At 37.7% G+C, this 21,272-nt stretch overlaps 1 protein-coding gene across 4 annotated transcripts; it reads left to right on the top strand.

Annotated features, from left to right (window-relative positions):
* The first annotated feature begins 1,287 nt into the window (after positions 1–1,287).
* On the top strand, positions 1,288–21,033 carry LOC131686696 (RNA-binding protein spenito). Of its 4 annotated transcripts, XM_058970600.1 has the most exons (4): positions 1,288–1,412; positions 3,850–4,195; positions 4,475–6,234; positions 18,582–21,033. In XM_058970600.1, exons 2-3 carry the CDS (start codon positions 3,917–3,919, stop codon positions 6,200–6,202), a joined length of 2,007 nt encoding a protein of 668 aa, XP_058826583.1. In that variant the 5' UTR covers positions 1,288–1,412; positions 3,850–3,916; the 3' UTR covers positions 6,203–6,234; positions 18,582–21,033. The 4 variants fall into 4 exon arrangements, with proteins under 4 accessions (XP_058826583.1, XP_058826582.1, XP_058826581.1 ...); XM_058970599.1 differs by having other exon boundaries at positions 3,850–6,234; positions 18,854–21,033; XM_058970598.1 differs by having other exon boundaries at positions 3,850–6,234; positions 18,715–21,033.
* Positions 21,034–21,272: the final 239 nt, after the last annotated feature.

Below are 21,272 nucleotides of genomic sequence, written 5' to 3'. Positions count from 1 at the left end.
ACGTCACTGTAAAGTATTCAATGGAATTTGTGTGCACTGATAAAATAAAGTACCCATTAATGTGTAGAAAACTACGCATTTTCAATAAAAGTGGAATAACTGATTAAATGGGTGAAGAGTTTGTACCTTGTACCACACAGAACAGACATCCATGATCGAACAAAAATATTTAAAAAACGTGTGTAAACATTTGATTTAATATACTAAAACACTAGCGCCGCCACACCAACCTATCCCAACTATCCGTCAAATCGATTCCGCAACCGGTTCGAAATCCTGGATGGATTCTGCATGGAATCTAGCTCAAAGAAAACAACCGATTCCGACTCTATCGGTTGACGCATTTGAGCTGGAATTCATGCTGGAAGTCCGAATCGGTTCCGGACTAGTTTGACTGGGTAGATGAATAACCGCTGTCAATTCTGTCGCACTCAGCCACAAAAAAACATGACAACAGTAGCGCACCTGGTTTAGATATCCAAACTACCTTCGAAACCGTTAGAGATTTTACACAAGTTGAATGCTGAAGATGGACGTCTGTTCTCTGTGCTTGTACGTCAACCTGGGTATGTTTTACCCATTATTTTTCGCAGAACTGTAACAAAAAAATGCGTAAAAACACCCATTCATGAAAATTGCGCCAGAATGAAAATAGAATTATTTCTGAATTAAAAAAAAACATAAAATAATATTCATCTCACTGTATTGTCTCCTTATAATAGTATAGGAATCTAGATAGAGATCCTATTCCAAAAGTCATTAACAAAATAAAACCACCAATTCTCGAGTACTTTTTCAAATGGACGTAAGTAACATTGAGAGCCTCTCTTTGTTTACTTTCTCTTTCGTTTATTACGACGTCATTACAACACTTTGTACTAATTTTCCAGTACATATCGAAAGCCGACGGTTTTTACTACAATATTATGCAAAGAGTAGAGTAGTAAATGTTGAAATGGCCGAGTAATGAACAGAAGAGAAAGACCTCAAAGAGAATCTCTCATTGTTACTTACGTCCATTTGAAAAAGTACTCGAGAATTGGATATATTTTTGATGGCAAACAAAAACATACCCATTTTTTGACAGCTCGAATAACTTCCGAAAATGGGCAATTTGAATACATAAAATGGGTAAAGTTTTTTTTACCGTGTGTAACGTATAAGATAATTATTTTGGTTTCGTGTATGCGATAGAACTTTTTCACAGATTTCATCGAGAAGATTATTGTTTACCGGCGACACTGCCGATGAGTGCCTTTCTTTTTGTGGAGTTCATTCAGAGGTTCATCCTATTCGATTTTTATTCCAACGTCATTCGTTTTTCAGCCTTCTTGTGAAGTGCAGGTGTTCTCATTGAGTTGTGACCGAAATTTGTGAAAAGTAGTTAAATTTAATTCAATATACTTTACTAGGTAAGTGCAAGTGATTTAGGAAGGACTATCAATAAATGCGTACGCCGTGTTTTATGCCTTTGATGTGTTTCATGGCTTCAATGTGTTAGGGCGTCAGAAATAAAATGTGCATCGTTTGTCAGTTTTCGAGTTTTGTATGGTAGGATAATAGTTTCGAACGTCAAATGATCTCATAAATAGCAATATTATTGAATTTCGCAAGTGGTTTTGTTGATTTTTTAGATGAAAAGTTCCATAAAAGATTTTTTTATGGTTTTCAAGAATAGGGACGCCATTTTGTTCAACGATTACTAACTCCCGGTGTAACGCGTGAATTGAGAGCTGTGTTCACGAAGTACTGTCAAAGGATGAACCTCTGCACACACTTGACCAGAACCATGTTAAGGAGGAACGGAGAATGGTTCGAAATAAAAAAAAACCATTCTCTATTCAACCATGTAATTGAATGTCAACACTTTTTTTTTGTAAAAAGGGCGATGCTTGTAAATGTAAACAAAGTGAATCTTCTATACGTGCGAATGAAAGCTCCGAAACAAAAAATCACCTAAAATTTTTATATACTAGTGAAAGCTGTACATTTTAATGTATTTTTTGTCATTGATGTATTTTTGCCTTAAATCGAGCGGCAGCAAAGTCGGACATCTCGCAAAAAGCGATGAGGCGTAGCCACATTAGGTTGTAATATTTTATTTAATATTTCATAAACAAAATATTGCAGCTATCTCTTATGTGTGCTGTCGCTCAGTCAGCTTGGAACTAACCATAGCCCCTATGTTTGAGTAGATCGGGTAAACGAGGGGATCACAGGTTTGTTTACACTTCCGACGGCGGCATTGTCTACTCCTCGTCGGCTTAGTACCGATCCTAGCTTTGCTGCCTAACATCACTGACCGAGCACTGTTTTTGTTACAAGCACGATTACTGCTTTTTCCAGTTTAACCAGCTTTAGTCAAACCTTTTCAATTTTCGTTCTTGGATTCGATTTGCTTAGGCCAAGATACACAAATTTATCTTACAATTGTTTACAAAACGAACCTCTTGCTAAAGTCTCTAAACTTGACATTTACCATATTTTTTCGCTGTTTTTATGATTATCACGCTGATATCTGCTCTAATTGGCAACATCCACTGCATTAAAAACAAAATGTCACTGCTAGTATCGCCCTTTTCAAGAAAAAGCGTTGATAATAATATTACGGTAGCCTGGTCAAGGAAAGTTAGTTATGTCGTTTATGCTTGACCCCAAAACTGAATCAAGTCGAAGCCCCATCCGCTATCAGTTCATACTTTTTGACAGCAGTTAGAGCTTGTCTCAGTTTCGCATCATGCCAAAAAGGCATTAAGTTTAAAGTGTGCATTGAAAAATTAATGTAGCAATAGTAGTTGTAGTCTGGTCTAGTCAAATAATAGGTTTGCATTTTACTAATGAACAACAAATCACTCCGCAAATCAGCAAGTTACTCTTGCCGTAACTGGATGATAAATCGTGGAGCATTGATCATTTTCAGTTAGGTTCTTTACTGACACAGTTAACCTTACTTTTTTGATAGTTCGCTTGTAATGTTTACAAGAACTTGAAAAAATTTGTGGACGACTAGCATGTACTGTTTACATGGACTTAGAAAAATTTGTGGACGACTAAATTCGCTCGTAGCAAATCGTAAAGAATTTTTCTAAGTCCATGTAAACAGTACAAGCGAACTGTCAAGAAAAGTGAGGCTAACTGTGCCAGTAAAGAACCTAATCTGCCGCTAGAAGCATAATTGTCCCATGTGTATAGGGATTCCCATAGCACATGGGACAGTTATGCTTCTAGCGGCAGTAATGCTCTAATAAAATAATATAGATGGTTATGATGGATCAGGAATCAGTAGTGACTGGCTCGAATGGCACGACTTCGTATCATCAGAATCCGACACTAACTTAGCGACAGGACAAAGTTAGCCCGGCGTCAACCCGGCGCCAGCACAAAAAAAAATCATTAGTTTCTCATTGGCTTAAAATAAGCTCCTTTTCTTGCGGGACATCACGCTTGACAAATTGTGTCTCGGTTTTTTTCAGCGCTAGCTTGGTCCTCTCACTAAGTTAGCGTCGGATTCTGAGGCGACGAAGTCGAAACACAAATTCCATAACTCATTTAGTTATAGGTTTTGTGCTCTTCGCGCGCAATTTTTTTTTTTAAACAATTTTCTCCTTAAAAGAACATTTTGAGAAAAAATTGTTTTTATCAAAATTGCTCTCCACTGCAGAGAAATATAGCATAGAGTAATATAAGTGTAAATCAATCTTATTGTAAATTTAAAATCAGGCTTATTGTATTGTAGAACAGGACTGCTAGAGCCTGGTAAATTTTTTAATGCCAAAAATAGAAATATTATTTTTGCTAGTAGCAAAAAACGGCGAAAATTATTGATTTTGAATTTAATTTTTTTTTCAGATTTCGTCTGTTTTCGGAATTTCTCACAGAACCCGCTGGAGTTGGCCAGGTTTAATGAGGACGGCTGATGAGTAGCATCCGGTCAGGCGACAGAGATCGTATTACTGTGAAGATACGTAACATGAAACGTAGTGTCTCGCGTGATTCTCCACCAAGATCAAAGAGACGCGGAAGTATTGGACGTTACGAAGGCAGCTCAGACGAACGCATCACCCCCGATAGAATGCGGCGACGTGTGGCAAGATCACCAAGCCCCCGCGTGGCAAGCGCTCGCTATGCCTCTCCTCATCGCGAGGAATACACTCGCAGTACACGCGAAAGTGCGAATGAACGTTATTCATACAAGGTATTATGCGTAAGTGCACTGCATCCGAAAGCATCGGATGAGGTTATTAAAGAAACATTGTATCGCGAATACAAGAAATTTGGAGACTTTAGCATTCGCATTTCGCATGATTTGGACGAACGTGTAGCGTATGTTTGCTTCCGTACGTCGGAAGATGCCCGAGACGCGAAACATGCCAAGTCTCGGATCGTCTTGTATGATAAAGTAGCTCTGGTCGAGCCAGTCTATGAGTCGGCAAAGACCGAATCATATCGCAGACCACGTTCTTCCTCGCCACAGGAATATGATCGTCATTACTATGCGCGCTCACCCGGAGTGCCACCACCTGAGCGAAGACGTCCAGAGCATCATCCATACGATGGGTATGGTCCTCCGCCAGGTCGTATGCACCATCCAGAGTTTCGTCCTCCAATGCATCATGAGTATATGCCACGCGGACCGCCTATGCATCACCATGGGCCTCCACATATGCATCCTGGACCACCGCATCATCACTATATACCTCGTCCGTATATGCCACGTCCACGAGTACCTTTTGAAAAACCAGACCACAAGAAGGACAAATTTCCCAACTATCTACACCACGTTCAACCGGAAGATGATCCTTTGGCTACCAGAACACTATTCGCTGGTAATTTGGAAATAAATATATCAGATGATGAGCTTCGCCGTATCTTTGGAAAGTACGGTATTGTAGAAGATATCGACATTAAGCGGCCACCGCCAGGAACCGGAAATGCGTTTGCATTCGTGCGATATCAAACCTTGGATATGGCACATCGCGCAAAGGTGGAGCTATCTGGTCAATATATTGGAAAGTTCCAGTGCAAAATTGGATATGGTAAAGCTACACCGACTACTAGAATTTGGGTTGGAGGGCTCGGCGCGTGGACCTCAGTCACACAATTGGAGCGAGAGTTTGACCGATTTGGGGCAATCAAGAAAATCGAATACAGCAAGGGAGATACTCAGGCATTTCTTCTATACGATTCGATCGATGCTGCAACTGCTGCTGTCAAAGAAATGCGTGGTTTTCCGCTTGGTGCTCCGGATCGCAGAATTCGAATTGATTTTGCTGATAACGGTACGACGCCACCGTTCCCGAAACGGGGAGCAGGATTTGATGAAGGTGGTGAGTATCGCCGTGGTCCAGAATTTGACTTCGCTGAAGGAGCACCGTCATACGATGATGCACCTAGTTACGGAGGATATGGTGGACGACCTTTCCGCGGTCGTGGTGGATTCCGTGGTCGGGGAGGTTTCCGCGGTGGTTTTCATCATAGGGATGGTCCCCCGCATCATCATCACGGAGAAGCAGACGAATGGCGTCGCCCTGCTGGCGATGGAGATTATGAGACGCGTCGTCGATCAGGTTCTCGCGAGCCGGGAATAGACAGATCTCGTTCCCGTTCACCGCGTCGTCGCAGCCCTGCTGATTCAGATTCGGATTCTTCTACCCGTAGAACTGGAATGTTATCTAACGCAAGAACTCTTCCGGAAGTTGCACGGAAATCGACTACAGTTTGGCAAGGTGCTCTTATCTTGAAAAGTTCACTGTTTCCGGCTAAATTCCATCTAACAGACGGAGATAATGATATTGTGGAGAGCCTAATGAAAGACGAAGAAGGCAAACATCACCTTCGAATTACTCAGCGTCTCCGTTTGGATCAACCCAAGCTGGAAGATGTGCAAAAACGTATCTCGACATCATCGTCGCATGCAATCTTCCTTGGTCTACCGGGTTCAACCTCTTCCGTGGCATCGTCCGATGATGCTAGCGTTCAGACGCGTCCCTTGCGCAATTTAGTTTCCTATTTGAAACAGAAGGAAGCAGCAGGAGTAATATCTCTACTGAATAAGGAAACTGAAGCTACCGGTGTATTGTACTCATTCCCACCGTGTGATTTCTCGACAGAATTACTGAAACGCACGTGTCACAATTTGACGGAGGAAGGACTTAAAGAAGATCATCTGGTCATCGTGGTGGTTCGAGGTGGAACGGCCTGAGTGGTTGATGAAGCCAACAACTAGTGCGTAAGGTAAGGATTCTTCTACTCATTTGCACGTTAGCTATTGTAACTTGTTGCATGAGCATCTATATCCTGAGGAAACGGTACGCTGGAGCTTAATACATCCATTAGTCGGTTTATTATAAGAATTAGTTTATTTTGTTCCCGTTTAATAATTTCTTTCCAGCTTTAGTTTCCATTGTGTTTAGTTGGAATAACATCCGAAATATGTATTAACTGTATTTACCCTGTACCGTCCGTGTACGCACCAGACTCTGTGCAGTTAGAAAAATTCTTAGTTTGTTTCATTGTAAAATATAGTGCTAATGTTATTTATTCCGGGAGCGGGCCATTTGGGATAAAGTCATTTAGCATGAGGTCATTTGGCATAATGGATATTTGACATGGCGGTTATTTGGCATAAATTGGAGAATTGATCACACTGAAAGTCATTTGGCATAACGGTTATTTGGCATAATGGTCATTTGCAATAATTATTAGCATTGATCACACTGAAGGTCATTTGGCCATTTGGAATAACGGACATTTGGCATATTTTTGCTAATTGATCTCACTGTAAGTCATTTGGCATTACATATGGATATGTAGTTTATCAGGTGAATGATGCATAAGGTTAAAGCTGCACTAAGCAATAATATTAATGTGTTGTTATCCATTACCTAATATTGATTACATTTCGAGTGAATTTATATCTGATTTTCCCTTCTTTTAAATATGAGCAGTTCTTTTGAGTTTCATTTTTGAAACTTGCTTGTTCATTGTTGCCCGTGGGCTTGGCGGAGGACTCAAGACTAAAATTCTTTATGCTTAGAGATTTGTAGCTTGGAGATTTTGGATTCTAGTGGTCTCTAGAATCTAATAGCAATTAAATATTCGATTTGCACCATGTTTTAAAACCTAAGTGAATTAGCCAAAGTATTGGGTTCACACCAATTCAAACCCAAATCTAAAGTAAACATCATTCAATTGCACAATGTATTAAATTAAAATTTAAGTGAGCTATCCAAACTATTGGGATCATATTATTTCAAATGTTCAAAATCTGCCTAGTAATCTTGAAAAACCATCATCCACGCGAACCAAACCTTCAAATAAAGTGGCTATGTTACCAAATACAGTGAAGACCCGTTTTTATCAGTCCCTTGGTGAATTTTAGTCTGATAAATCAGGGACATTGACAAAATCGGGACATATATTTTTATTTCTTTTTAAGAAACCGAAGCTCTTAAAAGATTCTTTTTTAGTCCCTGGATATAGCCTTTTAACCCTTTCCGATTATTTAGTTTAAATTTCCCTAAAGGAGGTGTGACAGGACAAATTACTAAAACTAATGAAATTTTTATTTTTGCATTTTTCTGATCTCTAAGATATGAAAAATATGCTCAAGAAAAGATTTACTCGAATTCAACATGGTTCGTCTGCTAGAGCTCGTCAAACTATCAATTATCAATTTTCATATGAAGCTGACGAAATCGGGGGCTTATAAAATCGGGTCTTAACTGTATAAGCAACTTCAAATGCATCCCTCCCGTTTTTCTTCTATTTCATTGGTTTTTTCTTCTATTTCATTGGTCTACCAAAAAGCATGAGTCAATTTAAACGCTTCTATTTAAGCTCTTTTCGCGATAACACAAACCTGGTTACAAACGCGTGCCCTTCGCGATCACACTATTACACAATTAGTAAACACCCACGCCAACCCAGACAGATATACACCCCTGAACTCGAACGCTAAAACTCATACCTTCCACGCACCTACCACCATAGGACACACGATTAGATTCATACATACAAAGTCACAAGCAATAATTACAGGCAATAATTACAATAATTCTGGCAACCGGGGGAAGTGCATCTCAAACGCAGAACTTATCATTTCAATGATGGCCTTGGATATGCGTTGCCTGTGTTCAAGGCACCGTAGCTTCGTCCGTCAGGTCAAGGATGTATGAAACCCGCTAGCCACCACCTTCGGCCCTGCCCATAAAGGGATAAAAAAAGAAGCACTTCTTCATCAATGTAACTTATTACCATTTGTATTCTATTGCGATTTAAAATTAAAAAAGGGAACGCATATTGCACGACGCACAAACATGACATGGTTCTCCGCGGCATTTGTGGAACCATGCAGCACAAGTTGCACATTCGTTCCATCCGTCTCCGATATTGGAGAAACTACAATACCCACAGGCGTTACAAAGCGAATCGTTAACGTTTTAAAGTTCTGTGAGAAAGCGTGCCCGAATAAAACTCCAACTTCGTTAGCGATGACCACTTTACAAGGGTTAGTTTCGATGCTCTCCGAGAAGTATGTTTTAGGAGCCCCATGAAACTTATAACCAGCGGTTATGGCTACAGTGAGGCGAGAAACTAATAACAATGACATTATTCTTCCTTTCCCTATCTAAAAAAAGCCAAATTCTGAGTATGCGATACGTGAGCATCAAATAAAAGTAATACCGGGTTATCTAGTGCAGGCTTCAAAAAGTCATCACTTGTCATCCGATCTGAGGAGTTGCAAATGAACAAAATGTCTGGTGGAGCTCCTTTTTTCAACTGTTCGGTTAGCCCAACCCGGGGAAAGATCAACATTAGCAGTACAAAGTGCTCCGTAACTGACATACAGATGCATGCTGTGGACAGAACACGTCGTTCGGATGATGTGAGCCCTCCTACTTGCAGTCGTCCCCGCAGTGCCACAATTTTAAATTTAGTTTGAACCTGTAATAGGAAATTCAATAAAGCATTGGAACGATGAGATAACCTTTTTACCGAAACAATCGATGTTTCATTAACATTATAAATCTGGCTGGGCGAAAATTTTCTTAAAGAGAATACTTTTTTCAATGGAAAAAGTTATTTACAGAAACTTCGTTGAATCTTTGGGCTCGCGCTGTCGATGTCGCTTCCGAAGAGCGCATCATTGACAATTCCGGATATCGTTTACGGAATCTGTAGACCCAGCCCAACCCAGTCAATTGACTGGAAAAATCAAAAAGATGTTTGATGCCATTTCGCTCGGCTAGCTGATATGCGAGACCTCGGGTTTCGCGCGATGTGATGCCGTAAAACCGCTCTCCATACTTAAGATATGTTTCACTAACTTCTGCTTCTGCTGTACCATGAAAACTTTTTTCGTCATTTTTTTAGATATCGCCCTAACGTTTGGCGTGGAACACAATATTCGATAGCAGCACGGTTCATCAAAAAACAACCAATTCTAACTGGCCGCTTTCAAACTTGTTTTGGTCCAGGTTTGAACTACGCTTATAATTACGAAACATTTTTCTTCAGCCAAAAAACGCAATGTTTACAAATTAGACGGCGTAAAATAGGGGTTATGTTTGGTGAGAGACTGCACTGCAAAAAATTCACACATAAAATTCACCTGAAATCAAACGTAGATATTTTGCACCATACTTTTCAGGTGAATCTTACATGTTTTGACAAATAAATGCAGTCTCAAGTGAGTCAGATAAAAGCTATATGATGTTCACGTAAACTTCATCCCATATATCAATGATCTTCAAATTGAAATTTCTTAAAAATCACAAGAATTTTCACGTAAATATAACTGGATGCTCACGTAACCTTTAAATTTATTTGTGGTAGATTTTGTATGTAATTTTCTTTCCAAGAATTCATAATGTTTTTTCTAAAAGCGTTTTTTTTATTAAAATCAATCACTCAATACAATTTTAAATGCACTTATTTCCGATACACAATGATTCAGACTCAATATGACTCATTTCAAGGGGTACACAGCCTACTGTTCTTGTAGTCCCGATTCCTGGATCGGTTGATTCATTGACAAGTGCAAGTAATAAGCCTCGCTGCTCTCTTTCAAGTGCATGTGTATTCGACACGATGTTGACGCTTCCACTCAACTCATAGGGTTCGTTTGCTCCTCCGTTTCCGGGAAGTGTGTTGCTGCTTAATGCACTGCGGATCGCCGATTTCTATAAATGATTAAATGCAAATATGGCAATAATTGTCGACCATAAAATGTCAAACTATTACAAAACATAAAATGTCTTTTGGCCAGGAACTTATGGTTTCAAAAATAATATCAATTTTCAAAACAGCATCCGTTATTATTACGAATAATCAGATCCCGCGCCCTGAAAATTGAATTTTTTTTATAGACAAGGGTTCACTTATTTGAATATCAATCAATCTTACGCTCGAAAACATCCAGTAGATTTTCAGGTAATCCTGAATCATCCAACAGTAATGAACTTGTATATCCAGTTGCCGTCATCTTGAGTTTATAAAACATTAGTAATTTTCGCACTGTGACCTCTAGTAAAAGGTATGTGAATTTCACGTACATTACACATTACACATAACCTTCACTAAAAAAACTAATAGGTCAATAGGTTATTATCAAGTTGTTAAATTTTATGTGCATCACATAAAATTTAAAGGATTCCTATTTTTTAACATTATCTAAATTTTCTGGTAAGATACGTTTCTTGTTTGTTCAGTGTACAAAGTAATTCTAGCGAAAATTTAGAATAGGACGTAAGTAACAATGAGAGATTCTCTTTGGGGTCTTTCTCTTCTGTGCATTACTCAGTCATTTCAATATTCTAGTCAAAACCGTCGGATTTCGATATGGATTGCAAAATTGTTATAAGTGACGTCGTAATAATCGAAACAGAAAGTAAACAAAGAGAGGCTTTCAACGTTACTTACGTCCTATGCTAATCTTTTTACTGATTTATTCGATACAAAAGAATAAAAAAGAGTGACTTATTCGCAAATATATTAGAAATAAAGTTCTAATATTCGAAAATAACAAAAAAAAAATAAAATGGTTTCAAACATCAATAGTCCAATCCACGATTTCAACTTCCCGGCCGTTTTGACGTTTGCTGCGGGTGGAATGACAGCTGTTGTTTTTGCTTGGGGTACATTTTACACTGCGACCAACGTTTTGTTCGATTGTTTACATTTGGCTAATACGATTTGTAGTAATTTTTCGTAATTTAATAAAATTTTGAAATCTTATTAAATGCGACAATCTGCTAATTTGCACTGAATATCAGGTCAACGAAGAGTAGCTTTGGTTAGAGTTTTTATTTAGAGCATTTTGTTATTTGTGGGTGAAATTAATATTACGGTTCTTTATCCTCCGATGTGTAAAATCTAACAATAGCTAACCAGAAGTTTATTTATCGATTGATACATCATGGTACATCAATAAAATAAAAGTTATTAGAAACATTGATCCATACTATGTTGTATTTCGACTATGCGAGCTATCAGCATCCGTGACGACTAACTTGTTGTTGACTTTTTGAACTTTCGTCGTATACTGGCAATATAATAAAAAACGTAGTTTGGATCGCTACAATAAAAATTAAACTGGTTTGTACATACAGTCGAAGACATGATAGTAGAGTAAAATAGGTGGTTGTGGGAAAAGTAAGTTTAACCAATAAAATAGTTTCACTTGCTAGTTCTATAGTTTTAGAAAACATTCGAAAATTCTTTGTTCAAGCGATCTATTCAATGCGGATGAACGAGAAAATGTCCCGACCTCACACTGCCATGGTGTTGCTTGCTCCCATTTGAATGCCATAATCTGCTCGGCAAATTTGCATGCACAGTCGACGGACAGACGGATTTGAAAAAAATTAGTTATAAATGTCACTTATCGTTCAATGGGTTCAAAGTTCAATGGCACCCGGTGATCGGAATCATGAATGAGTCCTGTATGGTTTTTAGCTACATTGCAACAATCTAAACCTTACTAGTAAAATGGTTTGACTTGACGCGAGAATGAACATTTTGGAAGATAGTGTCTCCGGAAAGTTGTGTCCAGTAAGTCAAGGTTTTCTGGATAGTGAAAAAAGAACCTCTGAATTGCCCTACCAATAAACATTTCATGTATTTTCTTGAGGATTTATCCCAGTTTCGGAGTTTATTGTTACATTTGAGCTCGATGCCATACTGAATCCATTTTGGATTCTGAATCAAATTCCGAATGGTTTGATCTGGAGCTTCATAGTATTTCCCAGTAATTTATACCGAAAAATGAACCTGTTTCTAAATAGTATTCCGGCACCAGGGACACTGGAGTCGGAGTGCGAATTAGAAACAGGTAGGATTCCGGCTAAACTTTACTGGGTTGTTATCGAAACGTATTTGCTACACTTATGGGATTTTCGATTGATTGACACTGGTGTAATGGAGTGCACTGGTTTTGCACCATTTTTGCACAGTGCACTCCACTACACCGTTGCACATCAATCAAAAATCCCATTAGAAATCTTCAACGCTTTATTGCGATGGTAATGTTCAAGGAAAAAAGAAATAACTAAAATACAAGCCAAATATACAATCAAATCAACGGCATTAATTCCATCTCCAAGAGTCAACTTGAATTGTTCCTTTAAGAGAAGTAAATTTGAATTTCAGAACACCAATTATTCACGTGAACTCTAAGCGACGTGATTCGTTTACCTCTATCAATATTTAACGAATTTCATTTAGTCCCTTTACTAAGGAAGTAGTTTCTTTAGATGTGACTATATTGGGGATATCAAATCCTTTGTCAGCAAGAACTAGCATTCGAGAATATCGAAAAATTCGGACTTTTTTGATTATGAACTGATCAGAGCATCGTCCCGTATAAGCAACAGATGAACACAAGCGTTCCATTTGCTGCCGGGCCGATTAGAAATTTTTGTAGTTTGCATAAGTTTGTAAGCGCTTTGATGATCTTTAGCTTTAGGATTCGACCGTCTCTCTGAACTAATCTCTAAACTGCCAATAATAAATATCTTTCTATCCCCATACTGTTATTTGAACGATCGCGGCGTATGCTTATCGATTGTATCTTTTGATACAATTTCGATTGCATACTTTAAGCACTCGTACATTGCGAATACTGTTCGGTAAAAATGCTTCGAAATTGTTGTAGCGCACAATGAGTAATATTCATCAAATGAAACGTTACTTAGAAGATTTTGCAATATCATTACGAAGACTTCATTCTTTGTCATTACACAGTAAGGTTTGGCTACTTTCTACAAAATTGTAAATACGTTGAATATTTGCTAATGACAGTCATTTTTCAGCCAATAAACCGTCGTTTTAATTATCGTAGCATCGTTTCTAGAAAGTCAACACGTTGTTGCAACCGTGCCAATTGCAAACGATATCGTGGTTTTAACAATCGACGCTCGCGATTTTCATCGGAATGGACTCGGAATGATCCGTTTTTGAATTCTCTACATTTGGTGTTTCATCTGAAATGAAAACAAATCTTGTTAAACATACTCAGATTCTTGCCTGAGAATAATTACTCAAAAATAGTGACTAAATAAACTAAGGTCCGATTTCTTTACCCACGCATTATTTTTAAAAGTTCAGTGTGGGTGAAGAAATCGGCACCAAATCAGTTACTTTTCATATTTCCACTGTAAGGATATACTAGAAATTTTCATACAGGTACAACTATTTACATGAAGAAGAAAAGCGCCCGGATGCAGTCGACCGCATCGGGAATCTGTCTGAACTAATTTTTTGATAATTTGGTGGAGAGTTGCGATTTTCATGCATCACGATGTACCTTTTTTCTAGTTCGATGATTTTTTCAGATCTTCGAAAAAGCCCCTATCAGAATAATAATGTGTACTGCTCTTAGAGCTGGCATTATCATGAAATCCGCTTTTTTCTATCGCTACAATCTTCTACAAAAAGATTGTACATTTTCATGTTTTCAGGGACATCGTTGCTCTCAGAATCTAAACAACTTATGTGAGAGTACCCAATCGATGTGTATCACAGTTCCGCTGCTTTACCTACAGCAGGAATTAACACAAACGAACTTCCAACGTCTTTTCAGTCGACTTACAGTTACCTACTACACAGTCATGAGTCATTTTAAATAAAAATCACAACTATCCAAATACAGTTTGGTAAACAAAAGCAGTGATTGTCAATTTTCAAATAAAAATAAACACAACACAAGAAGAAAAACATCGAACACAGTTCCACCCGCAGCTACTGTCAAAGTTAAAACTGATGACGTCATCGTGGATTAGACTAGTCTAATCCACGATGACGTCATCAGTTTTAACTTTGACAGTAGCTGCGGGTGGAACTGTGTTCGATGTTTTTCTTCTTGTGTTGTGTTTATTTTTATTTGAAAATTGACAATCACTGCTTTTGTTTACCAAACTGTATTTGGATAGTTGTGATTTTTATTTAAAATGACTCATGACTGTGTAGTACACTGAAAAAAATCCAAACGTTAATTCTATTTGCTTCAAACCGCTTAAAATTGATGTGAAGAAGAAATGCTATTGTTATCTCGCGCACACATACCTTCTATGTGTCAACTGTATAAACTATGTATGCACACACATAAGTTATATGTGCATATGGTTATAGAATGGGGTTTTATGTGCCTAATAGTTATGAAATGTGAATGTAAGATTAATATTTCTTGTAAATACACACATTAGGTTTATGTGTCAGCAAATAGTGTCTATATGCCTCCGTTAATTGCAAAAATCTATGTGTAAAATCAATAGGCATAACGTTTACTTTTTTTTGAGTGTAGGTAACTGTAAGTCGACTGAAAAGACGTTGGAAGTTCGTTTGTGTTAATTCCTGCTGTAGGTAAAGCAGCGGAACTGTGATACACATCGATTGGGTACTCTCACATAAGTTGTTTAGATTCTGAGAGCAACGATGTCCCTGAAAACATGAAAATGTACAATCTTTTTGTAGAAGATTGTAGCGATAGAAAAAAGCGGATTTCATGATAATGCCAGCTCTAAGAGCAGTACACATTATTATTCTGATAGGGGCTTTTTCGAAGATCTGAAAAAATCATCGAACTAGAAAAAAGGTACATCGTGATGCATGAAAATCGCAACTCTCCACCAAATTATCAAAAAATTAGTTCAGACAGATTCCCGATGCGGTCGACTGCATCCGGGCGCTTTTCTTCTTCATGTAAATAGTTGTACCTGTATGAAAATTTCTAGTATATCCTTACAGTGGAAATATGAAAAGTAACTGATTTGGTGCCGATTTCTTCACCCACACTGAACTTTTAAAAATAATGCGTGGGTAAAGAAATCGGACCTTAGTTTATTTAGTCACTATTTTTGAGTAATTATTCTCAGGCAAGAATCTGAGTATGTTTAACAAGATTTGTTTTCATTTCAGATGAAACACCAAATGTAGAGAATTCAAAAACGGATCATTCCGAGTCAATTCCGATGAAAATCGCGAGCGTCGATTGTTAAAACCACGATATCGTTTGCAATTGGCACGGTTGCAACAACGTGTTGACTTTCTAGAAACGATGCTACGATAATTAAAACGACGGTTTATTGGCTGAAAAATGACTGTCATTAGCAAATATTCAACGTATTTACAATTTTGTAGAAAGTAGCCAAACCTTACTGTGTAATGACAAAGAATGAAGTCTTCGTAATGATATTGCAAAATCTTCTAAGTAACGTTTCATTTGATGAATATTACTCATTGTGCGCTACAACAATTTCGAAGCATTTTTACCGAACAGTATTCGCAATGTACGAGTGCTTAAAGTATGCAATCGAAATTGTATCAAAAGATACAATCGATAAGCATACGCCGCGATCGTTCAAATAACAGTATGGGGATAGAAAGATATTTATTATTGGCAGTTTAGAGATTAGTTCAGAGAGACGGTCGAATCCTAAAGCTAAAGATCATCAAAGCGCTTACAAACTTATGCAAACTACAAAAATTTCTAATCGGCCCGGCAGCAAATGGAACGCTTGTGTTCATCTGTTGCTTATACGGGACGATGCTCTGATCAGTTCATAATCAAAAAAGTCCGAATTTTTCGATATTCTCGAATGCTAGTTCTTGCTGACAAAGGATTTGATATCCCCAATATAGTCACATCTAAAGAAACTACTTCCTTAGTAAAGGGACTAAATGAAATTCGTTAAATATTGATAGAGGTAAACGAATCACGTCGCTTAGAGTTCACGTGAATAATTGGTGTTCTGAAATTCAAATTTACTTCTCTTAAAGGAACAATTCAAGTTGACTCTTGGAGATGGAATTAATGCCGTTGATTTGATTGTATATTTGGCTTGTATTTTAGTTATTTCTTTTTTCCTTGAACATTACCATCGCAATAAAGCGTTGAAGATTTCTAATGGGATTTTTGATTGATGTGCAACGGTGTAGTGGAGTGCACTGTGCAAAAATGGTGCAAAACCAGTGCACTCCATTACACCAGTGTCAATCAATCGAAAATCCCATAAGTGTAGCAAATACGTTTCGATAACAACCCAGTAAAGTTTAGCCGGAATCCTACCTGTTTCTAATTCGCACTCCGACTCCAGTGTCCCTGGTGCCGGAATACTATTTAGAAACAGGTTCATTTTTCGGTATAAATTACTGGGAAATACTATGAAGCTCCAGATCAAACCATTCGGAATTTGATTCAGAATCCAAAATGGATTCAGTATGGCATCGAGCTCAAATGTAACAATAAACTCCGAAACTGGGATAAATCCTCAAGAAAATACATGAAATGTTTATTGGTAGGGCAATTCAGAGGTTCTTTTTTCACTATCCAGAAAACCTTGACTTACTGGACACAACTTTCCGGAGACACTATCTTCCAAAATGTTCATTCTCGCGTCAAGTCAAACCATTTTACTAGTAAGGTTTAGATTGTTGCAATGTAGCTAAAAACCATACAGGACTCATTCATGATTCCGATCACCGGGTGCCATTGAACTTTGAACCCATTGAACGATAAGTGACATTTATAACTAATTTTTTTCAAATCCGTCTGTCCGTCGACTGTGCATGCAAATTTGCCGAGCAGATTATGGCATTCAAATGGGAGCAAGCAACACCATGGCAGTGTGAGGTCGGGACATTTTCTCGTTCATCCGCATTGAATAGATCGCTTGAACAAAGAATTTTCGAATGTTTTCTAAAACTATAGAACTAGCAAGTGAAACTATTTTATTGGTTAAACTTACTTTTCCCACAACCACCTATTTTACTCTACTATCATGTCTTCGACTGTATGTACAAACCAGTTTAATTTTTATTGTAGCGATCCAAACTACGTTTTTTATTATATTGCCAGTATACGACGAAAGTTCAAAAAGTCAACAACAAGTTAGTCGTCACGGATGCTGATAGCTCGCATAGTCGAAATACAACATAGTATGGATCAATGTTTCTAATAACTTTTATTTTATTGATGTACCATGATGTATCAATCGATAAATAAACTTCTGGTTAGCTATTGTTAGATTTTACACATCGGAGGATAAAGAACCGTAATATTAATTTCACCCACAAATAACAAAATGCTCTAAATAAAAACTCTAACCAAAGCTACTCTTCGTTGACCTGATATTCAGTGCAAATTAGCAGATTGTCGCATTTAATAAGATTTCAAAATTTTATTAAATTACGAAAAATTACTACAAATCGTATTAGCCAAATGTAAACAATCGAACAAAACGTTGGTCGCAGTGTAAAATGTACCCCAAGCAAAAACAACAGCTGTCATTCCACCCGCAGCAAACGTCAAAACGGCCGGGAAGTTGAAATCGTGGATTGGACTATAGTGAGTAACTCGGAGCCAAAAATGATTTCAGCGTGTATTGTTCAGTTTTACTAGATGCAAGGGTGGTCAACTCGCCCCACATGGCGATATTGCCTCACTTTCCCCGACGCAATAGAAAAATGTCAGATCGATAAAATCCATTGACGAAAACTCCATTAGTGCAGCACCTTTGGATTCATTCTAGAATGTTTTCCAAAAGTCCATTAGTAAACTGTTATAATTCTGTTCCTGTGCATTGTTATAAAGCAGGGGCATGGTTTTCATGGTTTTTGCGCAAAGTCGGTCCATGTGCCGCCACGAAGGAACGAAAACTATCCAAGCAACTCAAAGTTCGGATAACACCTAAAGTTTAGAGGGACTATTTAACGATTTTTTTTTCTTAAAAGAACGAGTTTTCTGTTGATGATATGCGTCGTATTTCGCTTAAAAGCTAGTATGTTAGTTTAACCTATTTGTGTAATTGTTTGTCTCACTTTCTCTATATATCTTTATATCTGCAGTATAGTTTTGATGTTCTAGTTTTTTTAGTACTGACTTTCGTGTATACGTATTTTGTTATGCTTCAGTAAAGGATGACGACTTTCAATCACATTTTTGTTGCTCTTTGTTTAAAAATATAATGTTCGATTTAATCCGTTAGAGTTCACAATGCACGTTTTTGTCCGTTATTAATTGTAGTCTAGATTGCACATTTTGTTTTAGTTACATTGCAACTAACGGGTTCCATTAATTTCAGGTACATGTTTACTTTTTTTAAGATCAAACTATTCATAACAAACACGTAATCGAACACCCAAACCCAATCAATCATCATTAAACACCCATTGGATACAAATGACCTGCTCTCATGATTGTTTCCCCTCCATCAGCGCACAAAAGAATCTCGCAGCAGAAAAACAATAATAACAGAACAAAGAAGATCGCGCGAAACTTCCGGTTGCCCTCTTTGCACCGCTGCTCGATGGAAAGCGTTGTAAACGTGATATTGTAATCGAATCCGATTTACAGATGCACCGGCTATGTTGGTTTCTTCTCGGAAGTGGTGTTGATGATTATGATGAAGACGATGATGATCATGATGATAATAAGTGGTGGAGAGCGTCTGTGAGAATTTTGTGTGTATTGAAGTGATGATCAGCGGTACAGTGCCAAGTGCTTGTGGATATTCGGACACAAAGAGAAAGAAACGGGGATTGTTAGCAGATATACATGACGTGCACACAGGCAGACGCCGAACCGGAGCCCCGACAATTGTGTGCATCGAGTGATTAGTGGAAGTGTAACACCTAACGGCACATTGTAGTTTTCAGTAGTAGGATATATGCTAAACCAATTTTGTAGCAGCTCGTCACTACTAGCGTGAGAGAGCCATCTCCCCTTCCCAGACATTTTGCGAAATGTATAATTATTACATTGAATTTTTCTGTCGCAAGCCTTTTCTCCTGATATTTTATTCATTCATTCTTTTATTTACTAGTTTTTTGTGGCTCGAGAGAAAAGATGGTTCTTTCTCATGTTCCCATTTCAGACATCAACGATGAAAGTGATTGTATAATTTGACGTATACATTTAACATGTTTGAAAGCGCAAAGTAAATGAATATGAAGATGACAAAGATTTTAAACGAAGAAAATGTGAGACTAATTCGCCAATTCTCGTTAATGTATTACGCAACACTAGTGTTTAACGGTGTACTATCTTTCAACAACAGAAAAAAACGAAACAAATATTACTACATGCTTAGACTAAAATTGTATGGAACCACATAAAGTAATATATTTAATAGTTTTGTGAAATAATTGAAAAAAGTATCTAGAAGCTAGAAAATCTGTGCTGAGTGAATAGCCACGGAAAGTGGATACAGCATACAAACGTTAAGGTTTATTGTTTATTCAGAGTGATGAAATGAGTCTCGACCAACGTTCAGTTTTTGTCCTATGTTGTGATAAGTTTCCCACCCTTATAACATTTGATAGAACCGTTTTGTGCATGTTTTTAGTAGAAAAATAACATTGCTTGGGAAATTGGTGAAAAAGTGGCCATTATACTGGCAATTTTATGGGAATTTTCACTCAGTAAGAAAGTTTCCTACATTTGTGCGGTGTAATCTACCTCGATGCACAATTAAATCAAGTGGGGTAGCAGAGTGATTTCATATTTTTCTCCCTTAAGTTGGTGGTGCCAGTTGTGAGCTGAGTTTAGTAGTCTTGTGTTTGTGCTTTAGTTGTGTTTCCTCTTCAAGTTGAATGAATATTGAAAGTTTTTTTTGTGTTTCGAAGCTCTTCTGCCCTTTCGTGTACCAGGCAAACTGTGCTCTCTGCTGATACAAGCGTTTCAATCCTGTAAAGTGACTGTTTGTAGTTCAGTTCAAGATTGACTCTTGCTCCAGTGTGGTTTAGTGCGGGAATGAAACGTATCTTCTGGACTTTCTCAAATATCCAGTGCTTTTCGTTGTGATATAAATTGTGAACTTCATTAAATGGTTTCCTATCTTTCGAGGAAAAGTGTTCAAAGTGGGATCAAGATAACCTCCAGCTTTATGTCTGTGCGTGCGTGTCTGCTAGCACTGACCAGCTGATGGAATATACAAAGCGCTTACAATAGAATGTAGCATTTGTTGTTAAAATTCTGATTTTGAAATTGGTTTTACAAATGTTACTTTGTATTAAAAGGCGCTCTTTCACAAACGGCAGATCGATGCTTTCTATTTTTCACCTGTTATCAATAAAGTGAAGAACACAGGAATGATACAGTTTTCGGTTAGTTTTGTTCAATTCAGTTTGGTTCGAAATCTGAAGTACGAAATGAAGATCAGTAGTTGTGACAGTGGCTTTGAGTGGTATCGATAATTGAAACATATTTCGGAAAACTACTGTTCATATGATGGATGACAGAATATTATAAATACTATTTCTGCTAAATACAAACAGTTACTCTTAATAAAAATTCAAATGTACCCAGGAAAAAACAAATAAAATGCGTGCTTCAAATAACATGTGCGTTTTGCTGAAACGGTTCGTGAGAAATTGGTGTAATATTGTGATTCTTGAAAGTTGTCTTGGTGTTGACTGTTTTTCGGATCGAGTGAGTGAACGAATTTTATCTGGTTGCGATAACAATGAAGACAAAAATGTGGTTGAATGTGTCGTGCTTGGTTCGTACATATAAAATATCACATATTGAGTACAGTACACAATCTATTCTTAATCCGAAATCCTTTCTAAAAAAATCGCTATTTATTATTACAGGCAAACCCTTGTATCAGTGTTGACTTCCGGGACACTATGACGCACAACGGGTGCGTCATAACGTCAGAAAATAAATGTATGTCTTAAAGTTCGTAATCCTTGTGTCGCAACGTCCGAAATTTCCACTGCTTTATAATATCCGGGATTACATGGCTCAAACGATATTGGGATGTTATGAT

This window comes from Topomyia yanbarensis, chromosome 3 (genome assembly GCF_030247195.1).
Source record: "Topomyia yanbarensis strain Yona2022 chromosome 3, ASM3024719v1, whole genome shotgun sequence".
Classification (NCBI taxonomy): domain Eukaryota; kingdom Metazoa; phylum Arthropoda; class Insecta; order Diptera; family Culicidae; genus Topomyia; species Topomyia yanbarensis.
Note: the sequence above shows the minus strand (reverse complement) of the source record. Positions and strands in the feature narration are given on the sequence as shown.